At 53.6% G+C, this 19,553-nt stretch overlaps 4 protein-coding genes across 10 annotated transcripts; 2 read left to right on the top strand and 2 right to left on the bottom strand.

Annotated features, from left to right (window-relative positions):
* The first annotated feature begins 1,252 nt into the window (after window positions 1-1,252).
* Window positions 1,253-4,228, top strand: LOC116862971 (advanced glycosylation end product-specific receptor-like). Its single transcript, XM_032850416.1, has 11 exons — window positions 1,253-1,401; window positions 1,585-1,691; window positions 1,820-2,012; window positions 2,192-2,256; window positions 2,381-2,468; window positions 2,566-2,748; window positions 2,836-2,963; window positions 3,152-3,290; window positions 3,578-3,601; window positions 3,708-3,834; window positions 3,956-4,228. Exons 1-11 carry the CDS (start codon window positions 1,350-1,352, stop codon window positions 4,050-4,052), a joined length of 1,203 nt encoding a protein of 400 aa, XP_032706307.1. The 5' UTR covers window positions 1,253-1,349; the 3' UTR covers window positions 4,053-4,228.
* Window positions 4,229-4,420: 192 nt separating this feature from the next.
* LOC116862972 (E3 ubiquitin-protein ligase RNF5) lies at window positions 4,421-6,802 on the bottom strand. Its single transcript, XM_032850417.1, has 6 exons — window positions 6,571-6,802; window positions 5,638-5,656; window positions 5,430-5,542; window positions 5,265-5,319; window positions 5,071-5,188; window positions 4,421-4,991 (listed from the first exon to the last, which is right to left on the bottom strand). Exons 1-6 carry the CDS (start codon window positions 6,708-6,710, stop codon window positions 4,894-4,896), a joined length of 543 nt encoding a protein of 180 aa, XP_032706308.1. The 5' UTR covers window positions 6,711-6,802; the 3' UTR covers window positions 4,421-4,893.
* Window positions 6,803-8,063: 1,261 nt separating this feature from the next.
* Window positions 8,064-16,527, top strand: LOC116862979 (1-acyl-sn-glycerol-3-phosphate acyltransferase alpha). Of its 3 annotated transcripts, none has more exons than XM_032850432.1 (7): window positions 8,064-8,166; window positions 13,271-13,479; window positions 13,699-13,832; window positions 14,127-14,302; window positions 14,464-14,559; window positions 14,679-14,751; window positions 15,282-16,527. In XM_032850432.1, the coding sequence occupies exons 2-7, from the start codon at window positions 13,280-13,282 to the stop codon at window positions 15,464-15,466; spliced, it is 864 nt and encodes a 287-aa protein (XP_032706323.1). In that variant the 5' UTR covers window positions 8,064-8,166; window positions 13,271-13,279; the 3' UTR covers window positions 15,467-16,527. The 3 variants fall into 3 exon arrangements, with proteins under 3 accessions (XP_032706323.1, XP_032706322.1, XP_032706324.1); XM_032850431.1 differs by lacking the exon at window positions 8,064-8,166 and adding an exon at window positions 9,184-9,485; XM_032850433.1 differs by lacking the exon at window positions 8,064-8,166 and adding an exon at window positions 12,261-12,543.
* Window positions 16,528-16,622: 95 nt separating this feature from the next.
* LOC116862975 (epidermal growth factor-like protein 8) lies at window positions 16,623-19,521 on the bottom strand. Of its 5 annotated transcripts, XM_032850424.1 has the most exons (9): window positions 19,153-19,521; window positions 18,539-18,667; window positions 18,169-18,291; window positions 17,956-18,068; window positions 17,766-17,861; window positions 17,487-17,657; window positions 17,336-17,415; window positions 17,100-17,253; window positions 16,623-16,829 (listed from the first exon to the last, which is right to left on the bottom strand). In XM_032850424.1, exons 2-9 carry the CDS (start codon window positions 18,637-18,639, stop codon window positions 16,753-16,755), a joined length of 915 nt encoding a protein of 304 aa, XP_032706315.1. In that variant the 5' UTR covers window positions 18,640-18,667; window positions 19,153-19,521; the 3' UTR covers window positions 16,623-16,752. The 5 variants fall into 5 exon arrangements, with proteins under 5 accessions (XP_032706315.1, XP_032706313.1, XP_032706316.1 ...); XM_032850422.1 differs by having other exon boundaries at window positions 16,623-17,253; window positions 18,169-18,177; XM_032850425.1 differs by lacking the exon at window positions 17,100-17,253.
* Between the last annotated feature and the right edge of the window lie 32 nt (window positions 19,522-19,553).

The following is a 19,553-nucleotide window of genomic DNA, read 5'->3' on the forward strand; positions in this document are numbered from 1 at the left end:
TTTCTTACTTTCCCACGTTAGGGGTATAGCCGAAGGGGTCATAAGAGAAAGGGGAACAAATAGAACTTGTAAACAGGCCCACCTGGCTCCAGTCCTATCCATCAGAAAGTATGCTTAGCAGGGCCCCAAACCTGCCCCCCTAAAATCACTTAGGTATTTTTGCTTGTACGATCACTTAAGTGTTCTTTGCTTATGCAGGCAGCTCTCTGCTGCATTTGGTGTGGAGGTAGTCAGGGGCTTGTTCTGCTGACCTATCCCCCCCCCCCCCCGCCACATACAAACACATGGCACCCCTGGGCAGGGCTGGACTCAGTAATTTTGAGAAAGAGCCACCTTCCCCTGTGAGTGACACGTCTTTAAGTCTTTTTAAACTACTCTTTGCAGATTGGAGGGGGAAGAATGGGGAAGGGGTTATTGCCAAATATGGTGAATGTGGGTTGGGGTACCTGTGTATCTCCCTCAACTTTCCCAGAAATGCGGCATTTTTTTTCTCAGTTCAAAAATCAAGAGGGTGGGGAGAGAGAAGAGGGAGATTACAAAAAGCCAAGTATGGGGGAAAGTAAAATCACCCATGTCCTATTCTTGGCCAGAACTCTACCATCTGAGCCCCTCAAACATCCTCAGGATTTTACAAGACTGTCCTAGTGGGGAACCTCTCCTGTCAAAGATCCAGGCAGGACTGGAGGGGAGCAGATTGGATATGTGATGGGTGGTGGGCAGGAGGCACGGGTCGGGGGCAGTTCTCTCCTCACTTGTAAACTTGTAGTTTCACAGAAAAGGAAAAAAAAAAAAAAAACATGCAGTTTTAAATAAAGAAATTTCTTTTTTCCCTGGGCTTAGTTGAGCATTATTTTCAAAAACATAAGAAACCCAGAATAAAATCTGTCTCATAAAGCCCCACACAGGTGTTTCCCCTGCCAGCCTTCCCCTTGCCACCCAGGTCCCACGGTTCACCTTCAACCCTCCCCAAGGGCAACAGCCAGGCCTGAACCCTGTCGTCCAGCAACCTTACCTAAGTCATATGGGCTCCAGTCTGTCCACCAGGCAAGCCCTCAGTAGACGGAGTTGGGGTCCTGAGTAATGAGAAATTCTAGGAGGTACATCCCCCCCCCCCCCACCCTGCACATGGATATGGCTGTGCCTGGAGACCGGCAGTGCCTAAGGGTGGGGTGATCATTGTTTCTCCTCCTACCTGAAGGACTCTTGTCCAAGCAGCATGAATTCCTAGCATTCCCTGTGGCGGGACAGGATGGGAAGATGGGGGTAGGGGAGAGGGTGCAAGCCCCACCTAGGGCGGTGGCCACAGCAGTGAGGGGCAGACAGAGCCAGGAGCCTGGGAAGGAAGCAGGATGGCAGCAGGGGCAGCAGCAGGAGCCTGGGTGCTGGTCCTCAGTCTGTGGGGTGAGCCATTCCCCCCCTCACACCAATCCCCCGTAGAAAGCATTTCGTTCCCTCCCCAAATCTGCCAAGAACTTTCCTGGAAACTGGCATTGCTTTTCAAGCTCCCTCACCCATCTTGACCTCCCCTAGTTTTGTTAGCCTCTCCCTTCCTTCCTACCCCTCCACCATTGTACTGTCTCCCAGGGGCAGTAGTAGGCGACCGAAACATCACGGCCCGGATTGGGAAGCCACTGGTGCTGAACTGTAGGGGAGCCCCCAAGAAACCACCCCAACAGCTAGAATGGAAACTGGTAAGCAGGGCTCCTGCCACAGCCTCCCTGCTTCCAGAGACAGGAATGATTCCCTTCCCCACCTCCCTGTCTCATGAGTCCTTTCCCAAAGGACTCGCACTGTTCAGGCCCCTCTCCTCTGTCCCCAGAACACAGGTCGCACAGAAGCTTGGAAGGTCCTGTCTCCCGAGGGAGGCTCCTGGGATAGCGTGGCTCGAGTGCTCCCCAATGGTTCCCTCCTCCTGCCAGCAGTAGGGATCCAGGATGAGGGGACTTTCCGGTGTCAGGCAACAAGCAGGAATGGAAAGGAGATGAGGTCCGCCTACCAAGTCCGAGTCTACCGTAAGAGTTCCAGGGCCTTCTCCCTGGCCCACCTCTCATCTAAGGAAAAGCCTTCAACCCCAGCCCTCGATTCCTTGGCCCTGGTGTGGGAGAACCTGTGACTTCAGCTGCCCTAGATCCTACACCCGCGTACGAGTCTTCAAAGCTGCAGCCTCTGACTGAAATTTTCCCTCCTTTAGAGATTCCTGGGAAGCCAGAAATTGTCTCTCCTGCCTCTGAACTCATGCCTGGTGTCCCCAATAAGGTAGTAGAAGTGGGGGGGGGGGAGTAGAAAGCAGTCCTGAGAAGAGGAAGGGGAGTGTAAGCTCTGCGTGTGTGTGTGTGTAGTCTCTTATTTTCAAAGATAATGAAGGTCACTCTTTCCCCAGGTGGGGACATGTGTGTCCGAGGGGGGCTATCCTGCAGGGACTCTTAATTGGCATTCAGAAGGGAAACTCCTCATACCTGATGGCAAAGGTAAGTCCCAAAGTCTCCCCTCCCAGCTGCTTTCTTTCTGATCCCTCTCCCACACCCACCCTGGGATATCTTGCCTTACCCTCCCCTCCCTGCACAGGAGTGTCTGTGCTGGAAGAGACCACGAGACACCCTCAGACAGGGCTTTTCACACTCCAGTCGGCGCTGATGGTGACCCCAGCCTGGGGAGGAGCTCCCCACCTCACCTTCTCCTGTAGCTTCAGCCCTGGACTTCCCCGGCGTCGAGCCCTACACACAGCCTCCATCCATCTCAGAGTCTGGGGTGAGTAGAGGCCCTCAGGGAAGAGGAAAGCCCACGGCCACTAGGACCACACAGATATAACTCTCAACTTCATGCCCTCTGCCCCAGAGCCTGTGCCTCCAGAGGTCCGAGTGATGGTACAGCCAGAAGGTGGAAAACTAGTTCGTGGTGGTACTGTGACCCTGACCTGTGAAACCCCTGCCCAGTCCTCCCTTCAGATCCACTGGATCAAAGATGTGAGTGACTTGGGGAGGGGGCTGGGAAGTAGAGAGACACACCACTGGCAATGAGAATAGGAGGCTCATGGAGAGGCAGGCAAGGAGCCGGGAAAGACAACCGAGTACTTGAGCATGTAAAGACAAAGACAGAAGTATGGGATGTGTGGAGATGTTCTAACAGTCTCCTGTCCCCCTTCCACCCCCAGGGCATACCCTTGCACCTTGCCCCCAGCCCTGTGCTGCTCCTCAATGATGTGGAGTTTGATGACGAGGGAAGCTACAGCTGTGTGGCCACCTATCCCAGCCATGGGCCCCAAGAAAGCCCGGCTGTCCGTGTCATCATCGGTGAGAAAACCTCTCTCCAAACCCCAGGGATCCTGGGGCTGGGTTAAGAGACAGTGCAGACACCAGTTCCCTAGCCCAACCTGGCACTGTCCCCAAGAACCACACCACTCCTCCTTGGTTCACCCACATCCAGGCCTCCTCTGCCCCGCCCAAACTCTCCTGAGAGAGCAGCCCAGCTGTTCCCTCTCTCCTCTCAAGAAAAGGGAAGACTCGATCAGGGCTCCCACTAATAGCCTTCTCTCAAATTTAGACCTTCCCTTCTAACTTGCTCTGACTTTGCCTTTCAGAAGCAGAGGAGGAGCCCATTGCAGGTGAGGGGTTGGAAGCAGATGGCCCCAACGGGACTGGGGGATGGGTGGTCAACAAGAAAGGAATGGTGAGTGGTGGGGGCCCTCACTTCTCCCCATCTCTCTACAGGCTCTGTGGAAGGGCAGGGACTGGGAACTGTAGCCCTGGCCCTGGGGATCCTGGGAGGCCTGGGGATCGCTGCCCTGCTCATTGGGGCCATCATGTGGCGAAGACAGCAACGCCGAAGGGAGGCAAGGTGAGTGAGAAAGCCAAACAGCTCAGACTTGGGACCACCAGGCAGCAAGAAGGGGTGTGGGGGCAGGAATGACAGAGCGCTAGAAACCATGTGCAGAATTCTCCTCAATCCCCCTCCCCAGGAAGGCCCCAGAAAACCAGGAGGAGGAGGAGGAGCGCGCAGAGCTGAATCAGTCAGAGGAGCCAGAGGCAGCTGAGAGCGGTGCAGCCAGGCCCTGAGGGGTGACAGCTATACCCCATCTGTCAGCCCCCTTTTCTTCCCCACGCCGCTGTTCTGTCCTGGCCTCAGAGAAGTTTCCCCCTATATAACCTGTACCCCACCTCACCAAACTTGCTTCCACAACCAGAGCCTCCCATAGTGATAAGTAAACACCTCGCCTATTTGCTCTCGTGCACATGTCTGTGTGTGTGTGTGAGAGAGACAGTGACTGTGTGAGACACCCTCACCCCCTGAATCCTTGAGAGCCTTGAAGAAGAGGGGCTCACCCTCACACCTCCCCACACCACACAGATATTTACTCAGCTGGGGATAAGATGCTTCTGTCCTGGAAGGAAGGAGGAAAGGACAAAAGTGGGCAGAGCTCCCATCAATACATCTCACCTTGTTTATTGAATTTATAATAAAGGAGGTAGTGAGGGGAAGAAAGCACTTAGAGACAAAACCCATATTAGACAATGGGGAGAGAAAAATTAAGTTAAATCAACAGGGGGAAGGTAGGGGAGAGTCAGAGGGAGCCTTGTTCATCTTTCAACATCAAATCAGTAAAAGTGGGGGAAAGCAAAGGATCAGGAGAGAGAAGAAACAGACATCCTCTTCTGTCTGTCCTCCTGTCCCAGAGGTGGGAGTTATGATGCTACTCAGTGAGTTCAGAGCAGAAGGTTCTCCCATACTCTGCACAGATGTCACTCCTCCTACCCACAGCCTCCTAGAAAGAGGCCGTGGCCTTAGCCAATAGAAACGGAGGAGTTGGGGAGGAGGGGCCAGGAGTAAAGAAGGGTCAGCAAGGACCCCCAATACTGATTCTCCTCTGGCTGGAGGTGGGCAGGAAGGAGACAAAGCTCAAATACTGAGCAGCCAGAAAAAGAAGAAGATGGCGAGAAACAGGAAGAGGGAGTCCTGCCAGCTGGAGGCCGGGTGACCCTGTCCCAGATCCACACCTGTAGGAGAGAGGAAAGCTGTGGAAGAAGCATCCACTCCTAGGTTGGGAAGGGGCCTGAGCTGAGGGAAGGCTCTTACCTGTACCCCGATGGAATGGCTCATGAGTGTTGAAGACGGTGGTGAAAAAGCCAAAAGGAAAAGCACCAACACCAAATGAGAAGTGAAAGCCCCCGGTATCTCCAAATGACTGGAATCCCTAGGGAGGTGGACAAAGTCAGAGGAGAACTGGGCAGGTCTTTGGCAGGGAAGGAACACAATTAGACAAAACTCACCCCTCTGCTCTCCGGGGCTGGTCGCTGGCCCTGGGGGCGGGGTGGAGTTTTCAATCTGAAGGACCGGAGAAGGGCTAGCAATGAGAAACCATCTCTTCCCTTCCACACCCCACTCCCAAGGCAGAAACCCTCCATCTTCCCTCAGTAACACCCCCTCTCTCTCACCTGGGGTCCTGGGGCTTCTGGCTCCCTCGCCCATAAAGAGGAACAACCTTTTCTCTGCTGATCCCAGCTTTACACACTGGGCACTCTTGCCGCTCTGGCCGTGTCTCCAGCCACTGAGGGAGAAAATGAAGTGGTTTCCAGTTCACAGCAGGGTCTTTCAACTCCTCAGACCTACCCATTTCCCTCTTCATCTCCTCTGAGTACGCACCTGATGAAGACAGGGCCAACTGGATGGGGGGAAAAAAAATAAGGTCAAACTAGCTACAGAAAAGACAGACACGGACCCAACCTCACAAGAGTGATCTCACCCCCTCTTCCCAGGTATTCCCTGTTTCTTTTCCTATTTTTCACAATTTCTATCATGCCAGCCAGTTTGGCCTTCCTACGTCTCTGATCTTACAACATGTAAAGTAATATCCATCCTCAACATGCTCAACCCTCTCCTCTCCCCCAACACACATACACACACACACACACACGCACTCACGCACCCATCTCCTCCTCCCTTCTCTGCCTTTTGACTTAAGTTTTCAGGTCTCTTCAAACAAGGCTTTCCAGATCTCCTCTTTCAGCCCCCAGCCCCATCCTTGTCCCTATCACTCCCAAACCATTTTTTCCTCTCTTCCGCTCAATAAAGTCCCTATTTCCACCATCCTTTAACTTCTCAGGATTGCCCCTTCAGTGCCCTTGTTCTCGGGTTTGTCATACCACTTCCTATCAACATCTCTCCTGAATGTGATCCCACATTCCCTAGGTGTCCCCTACTCAACTAATAAGGCATGTCACCCCTAACCTTTGAGTCTAATCTGTTAACACCTGTACAGCTAAGACCTCTCACATTCTCGGGTCTCACCTGTTACAGATGTGCTGTGACGCCCACCCCGCCCCAACTCCTCTTAACACACCACACATACCCCTCAGCTCCTAGTTCCCAAGACTCTCCGTCCCACGAGTCTCCTCTGCACAGATATGACCCTCTGGCCCACACAGACCCAAAGAGACCTAAGTGCCCTCCTCGGGCCTCACCGATGTGAATGTGCCCTCCGATTATCTGTATAATTGTATGCCACCCCGCCCACAACCCCCTCCCCCAAGTAAGGAGGTGAGCCCCACTTCTTTTCTCCCCCTCCCGGATCCTCACCAGTACAGGTGGCCACACACACTGACCACAGCTTCCCGAGCAGTCTCCAAACATATATTACATTCGAAGGTCGCGCCCGCCCCGCCCCGCTCGCGGTTTGGCCCTTCGGGGCCCCCGTCCTCATCCTCTGCTGCTGCCATGGCCAGTTCTGTTTCGCCTTCACGTACCCCTTAATCCCCCAAACACACACACACGCCCCAACAACGAGAAACCGCCTCCAGCCCACGGTCGTTGGGCGGGCTCCAAGGCTTTCTTAAGCACTATTGGCTTGAGTCACTGACAATCACACAGTTCAAAAGGAAGGATTGGTCCAAGGCGTAGGGGCGAGGTTTGCGCAGTCCTGCCCTTACACAATAGTCATTGGCTAATACAGTCTCAGTCAGTGTGCAACGCGATGGGATTGGTAACAATTCGATACGCGCCGTCGCCCGACCAGACGGAGCTTTATTCGTCTGATAAGCTGCCAGTCATAACCAAAGACCAAAAGCAATTGGTTCGGGACTACACAGGCCTCGCCTAACTCTAAGTTGCCTTTCTTTCCTTCACGTCCCCTTTCAGAGAATGTCTGTATTCCTATTGGACTTTGGAATGTAGTGCTCCAGAGCACTTGATTGGCTGGAACTCAACGGAAAATGGTGGTTAGGTAAAATGCGCGTGCGTAGCAGCCGGCGGGAAGGGGTGGGCCAATCCCGTGAGGGTTAAGCCTTCTCTGGTCCCACCCCCTTCTCCTCTGTCTTGTCGCCATGGTGACTGCTCTACGATTGGCGGGGTTTGGGGTTCGAAGGCCTTGGCTCGGCCTCATCCGGGTCCTCCGCCTGTGGTCTCTCTAGGCTGATTGGTCAGTTTCTTTCACCCCTGATTGGCCGAGATCGGGAAAGACGGCGAAAAGCTCGGCCGGAGACCAAATGCTCGGGTCGCAGGGTTCAAAATGGCTCCGGCCTCCTTCGGTGACGTAGAGAGCAGAATTTGGGTTCAGCCCTCCCTTTTAGTGAAGAAGGGAGCAGAACTGGGATCAGCTCGTTTGGATGGTGCGAGCATCGATCTGGGGCGCTGGTGTTAACCCATTTCCCTCGGCTGGAGGACTCAGCCCGCTCCTCCTTAGGTGATTTGCAGAACAGAACTAAAGGCCCACACCTTTCTAATGTGACACAGTATGACAGAGTTGATCTCGACTCCTTTTTAAATCTTAAAAGCAGATAAAGATCTAGCTCCACCCCTTTGCGAGTAGGGGCCGAAGGGGCGAGGACCGCCCCTTTTTGGGCGACCCGCGGCCGAGTGGGGTTAGGCCTGCCCCTTCCGTCCTGTAATGTGTCCCGCAGAACTGGGGTCTTCCTCCTGGGTTGGACCCCCGGAACTTGGGCAAGCCAGAGCTTGGGCTTTTTGTACGAGTTTGGGCCTTTTCTACAGTCAGTAACCCTCACTGTGGCCCAAGGAGCGGAACTAGATAACAGTCCTCCCACTACCAGTGTTTTTTACATCCTCTACCTCAGGGTGTGTACACTCAAGCAGGGCGAAGCTGTGTCTGGCAGCGGGGACAGAGGCAGAGGGCAGTTCCACACCCAGATACAAGGTCCCACGTGACTCAAGTGAGGCAAGGTGAGAGGCTGGGAGTTGCCTAGAGGAGGGGCGGGAGATGAAGGTACAGGATGCCTGTATGGATTTAGGAGAAGAGTTACTGAGAAAGAGGTGGAAACCAAGGAGAGGAGCGATGGAATGAATGATCCTGGTAAAGGGATAATGGAAGTATGGGGAAGAGATCAGGGGCTGAAGAGGGAAAAGATACAGGACTACACAATTAAGGAGGCATGCTCCTCTCAGAGTAATCTAGCGTTCTTTCTCATTTTTTTTTTTTTTTTTAAGAAACCTAATGCCCAGTTTCTATTGGAAAAGATGCGCCTAGATTCTATGTTGGGGAGAAGGGCTGTCTCAGCTTCAGTGACTAAGGAGACCGATAGGAAGGAACTAGAAAAGCAAAAGTACTGAGGCTAAATAAAGAGCGTGGGAGGACAGGGGCAGGGAGAGGGCCTGAGAGTATCCCTTCTCTTTAAAGACCCGAGAGAGGGTTGAAGGAGGGAGCTGGACTGAGGGGAGATGGGGACGGGGGCAAGAGAGCAAAAGTCAAAGAGACCAGCCAGAGGAGGGCCAGGGAGATGGGGCCGTGGAGAGAAGACGACGGGTGGAGAACTCAGTGACTGGCATATAGTAGGTGCTTGAAAATACCTGGAGTTGAATGGGGGGACAAGAAAGAGGTTTTTGGAGAACAGTTGGAGTTAGAGGGAATAAACAGCGGATAAGGGAGTTAAGGAGAATGAAAGAAACCAAGTGAAATTTCCAGGAAGAGGAGAGCTGATTAAGAAGGAATGGGCCAAAGAAGGAATACAGCACCAAGGGACACACAAGCCATATGTGCTGAAAGGGAGTTGGAGGAAAAAAAAAATGCAGCTGGAGCCAGAGAGAAGGCCAGAAACGGAGGCCGAGCCCAGCCGAGCTCTCGCGGGGCGGAGCTACCAAGAGGAGACTGGTCGATGCGGGGAGGAGATGCCTGAGTCCCTGGGAGGCGATTGGCAGAACGGGCCGCCCGTCACCGCCCCCTACTTCCTGGCCAGCCCCGGAAACCAGCAGGCGTTGGGGAGGGGTGGCGGGGGATAGCGGCAACAGCAGCCCCAGCCCTCAGAGAGACAGCAGGGAGGGAGGGAGGGAGCTGGGGGGACAACCCCCCCACCATTCCTACCGCAATGGGCCCAGCCTCCCACTCTCACCTCCCCTCCATCGGCCGGGGCTAGGACACCCCCAAATCCTGTGGCCCCCTTGGCACCGACACCCCGACCGAGGCAGAGACACAGCCACCCGCCACCACCGCTGCCGCAGCCTGGCTGGGGAGGGGGCCAGTCCCCCGGGCCCCCCACCCCACTGAGGTGGGGGCGGGAAAGGGATGGGAGGAAGCGGGAGGAGGGTGCTGAGAGGGACTTGGAGGAGGGGATGGGGGAGAGATTGGGTCTGGGAGGCGGATTGGGGAGAGGGTTGCTGGGGAAAGGAGAGGGACCCTGAGAGGGAGGCGACCCGGTAACCCTGTGAATCTGGAATGGGGGTGTGGATAGAGAGTCCTGAAGAGGGAATTCCTGACACCTTCCCCAATTCCTTTTCCTGCCCTTTGGCCCCACGTGACTCTTAGGGGGCTGTGGCCGGGAGAAGGAGGTTTATTGCTCTCCTTCCCCCAGCAGAATTTGCTTCCTAGGAATGCCCTCAGACACCTCTGTTTCCATCTAGGCACAGGACTTTCTCAGTGGCCATCCACACTGGGCTAGATCCTTACTGACACACAGATGCTTTGTGGGGGGCCATGTTTTCTACATTGAGTCTGCCTTTGACATGTTTAATGGCTTATGTGCGGCTAGCTTTTCCCTGTGCTATCCATGGTTTGTGGAGAAACAATGTGTTATTTTCCATCAGAATTGCCCATTCTCTTCTCTTATGTCCATGTCTCATGTCCAGTCTTGACATTGTTCAGGTGTGTGAGTTTTGTATATTGCATCCATTATGTGGTTTCATGTTTCTTGCACATTTTATGCTTTTGCATGTTTACTTCTGCATGTAAAGATCAAGCCTTGTTTTGGTTCATATCTTGTATATTATGTCCATGATGCTGTCGTATGCGATAGTCCTCATGTGTGGGATCCTGTGGTTTAGTTGACTAGTGTACACTCCTGTTGTGATCGGGTTGACCTGTTTGCTGCATGTGTTTTCCTAGTCAGAGTACACACGACATCTATGCGTGATTCTTTGCTTATTTATCATATTTACGCTGATGTGACATGTCCACAGCATCTGTGCTTTTGGTTATACATACTACATAAATTTCATAATTTTATTGGCAGTATATTTTTGTGAGTCATATATATGCACATTAACCCATTTGGCACTCCGTGGTGCTTATTAATCCTTGGACATTTCTGCTCCGGAGAGGGTCACTTAATGTCATGTATTAGAGAAAAAGGCGACAAGTCTACATGTCTCCAGAAAACCATCCCCAGATGCCTTACCTTGCTGACCTTCCTGGCCTGTGTTTCTTCACATACATTCTCTCTCCAGTGGCTATGGACAGCCTGTCTTCATGGAGCTCAGTGCATCCCACGGGGTCAGCCCTGCTGTGCACATTATCTGTTCCCCACTCTTTTTGCACAGTTGGCATCTTTTTGATGACAGCAGCATCTCTCCCCTGTGGCATGTTAATCCTCATGCTGTGTTTCTCTTCTGTATGAGGTGGGATGCTCCATCTTAATTGTTGGTACTTTACCTTCAATGTGATGGTACATTGTATGTGCGTATTTCAGAGTAGGTTACGGTTAGGTTTCTTACGTTAATTGTTTCTTGGTGACTTATCTTTTCACAGTTAATAGTTCTCGAGAGTGTAGCTATCTGATTCCTGATCATCTCTGTCATTAATTATGGCTGTGTGGGTGTGCACTCAGCATTATAATCTGTTCCACAGATGTTTATTGAGCCACCTCTCTGCCTCCTTCTGTCCGGGGTGTTGGGAGTGCCTACCCTCAAGCTGCCTACAGACTGGGAAAGGAACAGAAATGCCAGTGAGCAGTCACATACACAGTGGTGTCAAAATCAGTGGCTCTCAGACGTGTGTGCACACCAGACTCACTTGGAGGGCTTGTTAAAATACAGATTGTTGGGCCCAAGGCCCAGAATTTCTGATTCGGGAGATCTGGGATGAGGTCCAAAAATCCATGTCTCTACACTTTGAGATCCAGTGATCAAGATAAAAGTGTAATGAAAACTTAGGCCAGGTGGGGTTCAAGAAGGCTTCCAAAGTGTGATGCTGAGCTGTGTAAGGCAAGTGAAGAGGCAGAAGGGCATTCCAACCAAGGGAACAGCCTGTTCACAGCACAGAAGCATGAAGGATTGTGGTGTGTCTGAGGAACTGGTGTTGGAGTGAAAAAGGCTTTTGTGGGGGTGTGGCCGAAGATGGAAAGAGAAGTCAACTTGCCTAAAGGGCCTGTAAACAAGACAGGGAAATGCTCAGATTTGTGTCACCGAAGGATCCCTGATTGCCATGTGGATGACGAATTGGAAAAGCAGAGTTAGGATCCCGTTGCAAATACTCCACGGGAGAAATGCTGGTCCAGACTTAACAGGGTAGTGGGATAGAACAGCTCAGAGCCTACAGCTGTAGAGTTCGCAGATTTTCCTGTTTTTCTAGGGCCTATTAGCCTTCACTGATTGGCAATGGACTTACCTTTGAACATAGACCTTCTTGTCATTGGAAGGGAGTGCCTGTAGTCTTGCTGGGAGTGACAGGTAACACCATTTCGTGATTTCTGACCCTGCCCCCAACAGTGGGGCAGAGTGGAGGAAGGAGGAAGAACCTAGAAGGCAGGTTCTGTGTGCCTGCCTATACCTCTTCCTCCTGAACTCTGTCCTCTCCCTGAGAAGGTGATATGATGTGTCTTTTACTCTCTGCCCTCCTTTTTTTCCCCCCACTTGGCCAGGCCTTAAATATTATATCTGCCTGACCAGGTTGCCTGCAGTGTCCCAGGAAGAGGGGGGAAGGGGGCAGAAGGATTTGTTTGCCTGACTGTGGAGGGAGGATTGATAGATGGTAGCTACTCCTGGTATGTCCATGGGTTTATCTGGGAATGGGAAGGGGGGATGGGGGTGGCTGCCTTAGCGGAGAGGGGATTTTCTAGTTATGCATTTACTACATTCCTTCATCTGTTACTGGGCGTGACTTGAAGTTAGCCTTCTGGTGTGAGCGGGTCAGTCTTTGTGTTTGCATTAGTGACAGAGCCTTTATGCTTGCCAGTGCGCTCTTGAGAATGTCTGTGGGTGTTTTGTCCCTTAACCGTATCTGCTGTATGTACACCTCTTTGTGTACATACGAGCAGCAGCGTAACTGTGTTGGGAATACAAGCTGCTTGGGTGTAAACTAGGAAGTGCTTCTTAGGAGCCATATCATCTCAGGTAAGTTATTTAACCACTCCTATAAAATGTAAATTGTGTGGTTCATATTTAAGGGTCTAACATAGTCTGTAGTTCAGCGCTAATCCCACAGAGAAATACAATGCAAGCCACATGTCATTTTTAATTTTCTGGTAGATACATGAAGAAAGGGAAAAAGTAACAAGGTGAATTTAATTTTAATAGCATGTTCTATTGAACCCAGTATTCTGAAAGGTTAAAATTTCAAAGTGTAATCACTATAAAAGATTATTATGGGATATTTTACATTCTGATTTTTATTCAAAGTCTTTGAAATCTAATGTATATTTTACACTTCAGCACATCTCAGTTCAAACGAGGCCATTTCAAGCACTCAGCAGCCATATGTGGCTGGTGGCTACCCTATCCGTTAGTCGGAAGACCTTACCAACTACAGGTGTTAGTTATTGCTGTTATTAATGTCCTCTTATCATATATCTGAGTTGTGGATGTCCGTGTCTCATGTCTCTTGTCCTTGTGAATATTTCTGGAGACTTCCAGGAGAGGGGTGGGAGAGCAGTCTTGAGCTCCTGTCCTCCCCACCCCCATCGTAGAGCGGCTTCCCTAGGCAGGTTTTGATTGGAGCCCTGACCCCATCCTATGTCTCTGGCCTTTGTCCTCATAGCTCCCCAAACCCTGCCTTCTGTGCCCTACACGCCCCACTCCCCTCCAGGACCAGGTCCACTGTCCCTTGCCCTGTCCCCTACAGGTGACCAGAATGGAGCTGTGGCCAGGGGTATGGACTGTGCTGCTGCTGCTGCTCCTGCTGCTGCTCTTCCTGCTGCCCACCCTGTGGTTCTGCAGCCCCAGTGCCAAATACTTCTTCAAGATGGCCTTCTACAATGGCTGGATCCTCTTCCTGGCTGTGCTCGCCATCCCTGTGTGTGCTGTGCGAGGACGCAACGTTGAGAACATGAAGTGAGGGCCAGGGGATTTTGGGTGATGAGAGAACCTAAGAGTCAGAAGTGAGCAGTGGATGGGGAGGATGTTGGGTGTGTAGAGAAAGCAGAGAGCGCCCAGGGACAGGGAAGGGGAGAAGACTGCAAAGATGCCCTGAAAGACGGTGGGATGGGGAAACTGAGGCATGCAGACAAGTATCAGTAGTTCCTGCTAGAACCCCTTGCCATGACCCCACAGGATCTTGCGCCTGATGCTGCTCCACATCAAATACCTGTATGGGATCCGAGTGGAGGTGCGTGGGGCTCACCACTTCCCTCCCTCACAGCCCTACGTCGTGGTCTCCAACCACCAGAGCTCACTCGACCTGCTTGGTGAGATCCTTCTCATGGCACACCTCCCCCAGCCATGCCCTTCCTCCTTCCCCAGAATCTCCTCCTCTAGGGGTCGTCACCTCCCCTGCATCTGAACTTTGCCCCCTGGCTCCCTTCTCCCCTTCCCCCGCACAAACAAGCTAATATATGTTTAATCACCTCTTCCTCCACTCAGGTCTTCCCGGCCCCTCCCCTCAGTCTCCTTTTCCCTTTATCTCCAGTCCTTAGTCGCTGAGACCTGCTTTCCACGACACTTTGCCTCCTTTGGCCTTCACCCTTCACCTTTTGCTCTAGGGATGATGGAGGTACTGCCAGGCCGCTGTGTGCCCATTGCCAAGCGTGAGCTGCTGTGGGCTGGCTCTGCTGGGCTGGCATGCTGGCTGGCAGGAGTCATCTTCATTGACCGGAAGCGCACGGGGGATGCCATCAGTGTCATGTCTGAAGTCGCTCAGACCCTGCTCACCCAGGATGTGAGTCCCCCTGTGGAAAAGGAGGGCCGGGGGCATTGTGGAGCAGAGCAGTTGTAAATAAGCTGAGACACAGGGCCAGGGGGCCTCAGAGGTCCCATAACAGCATCACAACCATATTCTGACCCCTCTGTGTATGTCTTCTTGACCCTCTATCTTGCCAGGTGCGGGTCTGGGTTTTTCCTGAGGGCACAAGAAACCACAATGGCTCCATGCTGCCCTTCAAACGTGGCGCCTTCCACCTTGCAGTACAAGCCCAGGTAATTACTACTTCCCCTTCTGCTAATGGAGCCCCCAGATTCCACCATCCCTTTCTTTCTTGGCAGAGGCTTGTCATGGGGCCTTGAACTGTGGGCTCTCTGCTTTTCCCTTTCCCCAGGTTCCCATTGTCCCCATAGTCATGTCCTCCTATCAAGACTTCTATTGCAAGAAGGAGCGCCGCTTCACTTCGGGTGAGGGCCCTGAGTAGACGTGGGGCTGGGGGTGGCCAGAAAGGCCATGGATGAGAGAGGCTAGAAGGGTGTCCCCACCAGGGAGGAAGATGGGTTGGTGTCAGAACTGAGATGTCCAAAGGATCATCCAGTGTGACCACACATCAACCAATAAATATTTATTAAGCACCCACCATACCCTGCTACGTGGGTAACGCTTGGTCCCTCCAAGAGGGGCTGTTACTGTCCAGTGGGAGAAATAGGCCTGTGTGTGCAAGGCTGTAATAACACTTGGCAGTAAAGGCTAAACTGAGACAATGGGGGCTGAAAGGGTGCTGTTGAGGTGTCTGGACCCCAGGGGGTGGAAAAGGCTTTGTGCAGGAGGGTCTCAGAGCACGAAGTAGCTGGCAGGCAGAAGGGGCAATTGTCCAGGGTAGGGAGAACTGAACTGAAAAGTTGGGGAGGGAGTAGCAGAAGAGCTCAGAAACTGTGCCCCACCTGTGGGCAAAGGCCTAGGTAGACAGGCCATGATGGTGCTCACCCCCTCCCAGGGCGATGTCAGGTACGGGTGCTGCCCCCAGTGCCCACAGAAGGGCTGACACCAGATGACGTCCCAGCTCTGGCTGACAGAGTCCGACACTCCATGCTCACCGTTTTCCGGGAAATCTCCACTGATGGCCGGGGCGGTGGTGACTATCTGAAGAAGTCTGGAGGGGTGGGCGAGGCCCGGCTCTGAACTCCCCTCCCATCTACCCCCACCTTCCTCCCACACCTACCAGCCCAGTGTGCCCTGAAGCAGGGCCAAGCCCTCTTCCTTGTTTCTCCTCTCCCCACTGTTCCCCTCTTTGGAATCTTCAGCTTCTGAAGTGAATGTGGATACAGCACCACTCCTTGCCCCTTCCCAGCTACCCCCTCCCATAGACTCTCTTGCCTTGGTGCATTCTCCACTCTGACCCCCCACCCACCTCCTGTGCCATTTTGTCTGTGGGACGGTTGCCTCCCCTTCATCTCCAGTGGCTCACCTACACGAGGGTGGGAACACACCATCCTTTCCCCAGTGGACATTTTTCCTTTGTGATCTTCTCTCCCTCTCCACCCCACATTGGCCAGTGGACTCATCCATTCCGTGGAACAATAGCCTCCCACAAGTCCACGGATTCAGTGGACTTCTCCATTTGTGTGGACTCCTCACACTGTGGCTGGAAGCAATGCCTGGTACATTCCTGGCTTATCCTGGGAACACTCTTTAGCACCCTCACACTCCCTCCCATTGAGCCTCCTGTCAGTGGAGGCTGGATTTTTCTCACACAGAGGCCTCATCCTGCCCATACCCAGGTGCCCAGGGGTGAGCCTACTCCTAGATGCCAATTTGGTCTCCACATTTCTGCTTCCCCCTGTCCCTGTGGTACGGTTCTTCAGTGGTCCTGGCCCCAATCCAGTCCCCTGCAGCCCTGCTGTACCATTCTAACCACACACAAGGGAAGAGGCAGACATCAGGTGCTGCATTCACTTCTGCTCCCTGGGGAGTTGGGGAAAGGAACTGAACCCTGGCTAGAGGGGCTGGGAGGGCTTTTAATTTATTTCTCTTTTTCTTTTGAGGCTTCCCCTCTCTGAGCCAGTTTTCATTTCCTCCCGTGGCATTAACTACTCCTGCCTCCCACCCCAGACCTGTGCCCACAAACTGGAGAGGTGGGCTGGGAGCAAAAGGAGAGGGCGGGACCCAGTTTTGCGTGGTTGGTTTTTATTATCTGGATAACAGCAAGAAACGGAGAATAAAGACTGAGAGAGAGAGAGAGAGATCTGGGCACTTTCTGGCTGCATTTGTGAAGGCATTAAAGTGGTTCTCACCCAAGCAACCTTACCCCAGCCAGAAGACTCGGGTGGGCCCAGGGCATCCATCATCCCCCACTTCCTCAGCTCTGGAAGTTTCCATCACTCACTGCTCCTTAGTGGCAGATAACCTTATCTGCACTTCCCCACTTGGCCATCCCAGATGATTAGTGGGGCCAGTTTCTGTATAAATTAGGGGACCCGGGCTCTGGAGAGGTTCCTTTTCGGCCGTCTGAGGCCTGGACCCAGGCTGTTGTCCTCACAGGAGCCTGGTGAATGACAAGGAAGCAAGCAGACATATTGGCTGCAGACTTCTGGGGCTGCCAGGGCACTGGAGAGACTCTCACCCAAATAAGTCGTTTGGGGACAGGGTACCAGAAAGGGTAAAGTATGGCTATCTAGAGACAGTGTGGGGAGACTTAAGTGTTGGGGAAGGGCTTGGGAAAAAGAGAAAGTTGAACTACAGAAAGGTATCTGGGACAGCTGGGGGCATCTACTGGGTAATGGGGGTTCAAGCAGAGAGGGGCAGGAGGACTCACAGGCGCCCAGCCTCTCCTCCAGCAGCAGCACCTGGTCACTCAGAGACTCTATCCTGTCGCTGCGGCCCCACAGCTCTGCCACCTTTTCCGGCTGTAGCTCTTCAGGGGGCATGGGCAGCACAGCCCGGACCCAGGCCCCGGCCTGACCAGCCCACTACAAAGGAAGGGACACCTCAAGTGTTGGGGCGGGGTGGGGCGCTCCCTGCTGGGAGGGCCTGGCCCACACCACCACTCACCTGCTCCAGATGCTCCAGGCGCCCTCGCAGCTCCCAAATCTCCTGCCTCAAGTCACGCTTGTCATGTTCAGCTTCCCGAACTGAAAATAAACAGTGTCACCTACAGCCCAGTTCAGCCTGGGCCCTTGCTGCCACCTGTACTCCCACTCACCTGCCACGCTGAGGATGCTGGCACCGGTTGGCGGCTCCAGGACACTCTGTGCGCAGGTGCGCCGGTCCTGGCCCAGCACCAGACCTTGGGGACAGCCGCAGGTGAAGCTGCCTGCTGTGTTGACACAGTGGTGCGAGCAGAGGGTGACGCCAGTCCTACATTCATCCACGTCTAGTTAAGGGAAAGAGAGGGCTAAAGGATGGGGGCAAGCTGGCGCCTTGAGGGTGGTGAGGTCCTGACACCACTGGGGGGGGGGGGGGGCAGGGAGGGACCACTCACCCACATGACAGTGCTTCCCACCCCAGCCTGGGGCGCACTCGCACTGCTCTGGCCTGACACAGATGCCTCGGTTCAGACAGGGCTTGGCGCAGATGGCTGTGGGTGCAGAAGGGCGGTTCAAAACAGGACAGCCCACCTCTCCAGCCCCCCAGCTCGCTCCGTCCCCAGGCCTGGGAATACCCAGTCTCACCTTCGTCACAGGTGAGCGCCCCTGGATGTCGCTTCTTCCAGCCCTGGCAGCACACAACATGGGTCTGCTGCACCTCTCTCCTCACCTCCCTCCATGCCACTTGGTATATGGTCCTAGAACACAGGCCTGGCTCTGAACATTGGTTTATGGGCTTTGGTTTGGGTTCCTGAAGTTCCTGAAAGACCAGCAGGGTCCAGGCTCCCCAGCCCTCACCTGTAGGTGCTGCAGATGCGCCGTCCATTGCACACAGTCAGGTAGGGCTTATACACTGGCTGGCTGTAGGACTCGTTGTAGTGGAGGGGGACCACCAGCATCTGCTTGGAGCAGACCCCCTGACTGCACCCAGGCCAGGGAAGGCGAGAAATACTGAGTGGGCCAGGCCCTAGAGGCCAGGAAGCCCACTCCCCTCAAGGCTCCACTGAGGCCCCGCCCTCCCTCTAGAGGACAGCCCCCCCCCCCCGTTCTAAACTTAATTGTTTTGCCCCCTGTTGAAGTGCCACCCCACCCCCCACCCCCCGTTGAAGTGCCACTCGCAGCAGGTTTCCTGAAGACCTCACACCTGCCCTGTGCCCTCTATCATCACCTCTCTTTGAGGGATCCTCCCTTGGCCCCCTGGGCTGACATCAGTAGCAGGAGGAATGACAGTCCGCCGAAGACCGCATACAGCTCATTCCTGGACCCCATGGTTCTCCTTGACTCCAAACTCTGCAGGCTGCAGGCAAGAAGAGGTTAATGGAGGCACTTTCCCTCTCCTATAAAGCACTCCAGCTCCGGCCCCTCCGAGAGCAGACTGCAGACTGCAGACTGCGGGTGCCCTCTAAGGGAGTCAGCACGGTCATCTGTACGTACTTGCACTAGCCATCAGGATTGTCACTTTTAACATGACCCCTTTGTTCAGTACACCTGGTCCCCGCAGCATCATGCAAGGGCACACCCCGACACACTCCCTCCACCCCCCTCTACACTACAGTTAACTCTCCCCAGGACCCTCCTATCTGTAACAGGCCCTCTTGTACACTTTTCTATCTTTGAAGCCTCAGAGAGGCAACATTACATACTCTCACACTGTACCCAAAACCATGCACCTAGAAATTGCACCTTAAATACATCCCTACTCCCTCCCACACCAACACCCCTCATACAACACTCCCCAACTCACACTCATTCTAAGGCTATTCCCCATTACAGTCTCCCCACCTGTCTTTCCCACTCTCCCGGAGACTTGAAGCAGACCAGCCTCAGCAGCAGCAGCTCAGACTGGTGGGCGGGTTAGGCAGGCTGGGAAGGAGAGGAGGGGCCAGGCCAGACAGAATCCTCCCATTCTTGCCCCATCCCACAAGCCTTCACAGTTCCTGCTTCATCTGCTCGGTGGTGTCCAAGTCCCACTACCCTCACCACCACCCCAGCAAAGGGCCCCCTAGAAGTAAATTTCCAACCCTCTGAGACGTTATTTCTGGACTTCCCAAATCAGCAGAGGGTACTGGCTCTGTACCACCACCAGTACCTCTGGTCCTTGCCACATCCTTCAACCCAACACAGACTTGGGGACAACTGGGGGGGGGGGCAGAGAGAGAGAACTGGCAGAGAAAAGCACGGTC

Source organism: Lontra canadensis, unplaced genomic scaffold (genome assembly GCF_010015895.1).
Source record: "Lontra canadensis isolate GAN:19392208 unplaced genomic scaffold, GSC_riverotter_1.0 scaffold423, whole genome shotgun sequence".
NCBI lineage: Eukaryota > Metazoa > Chordata > Mammalia > Carnivora > Mustelidae > Lontra > Lontra canadensis.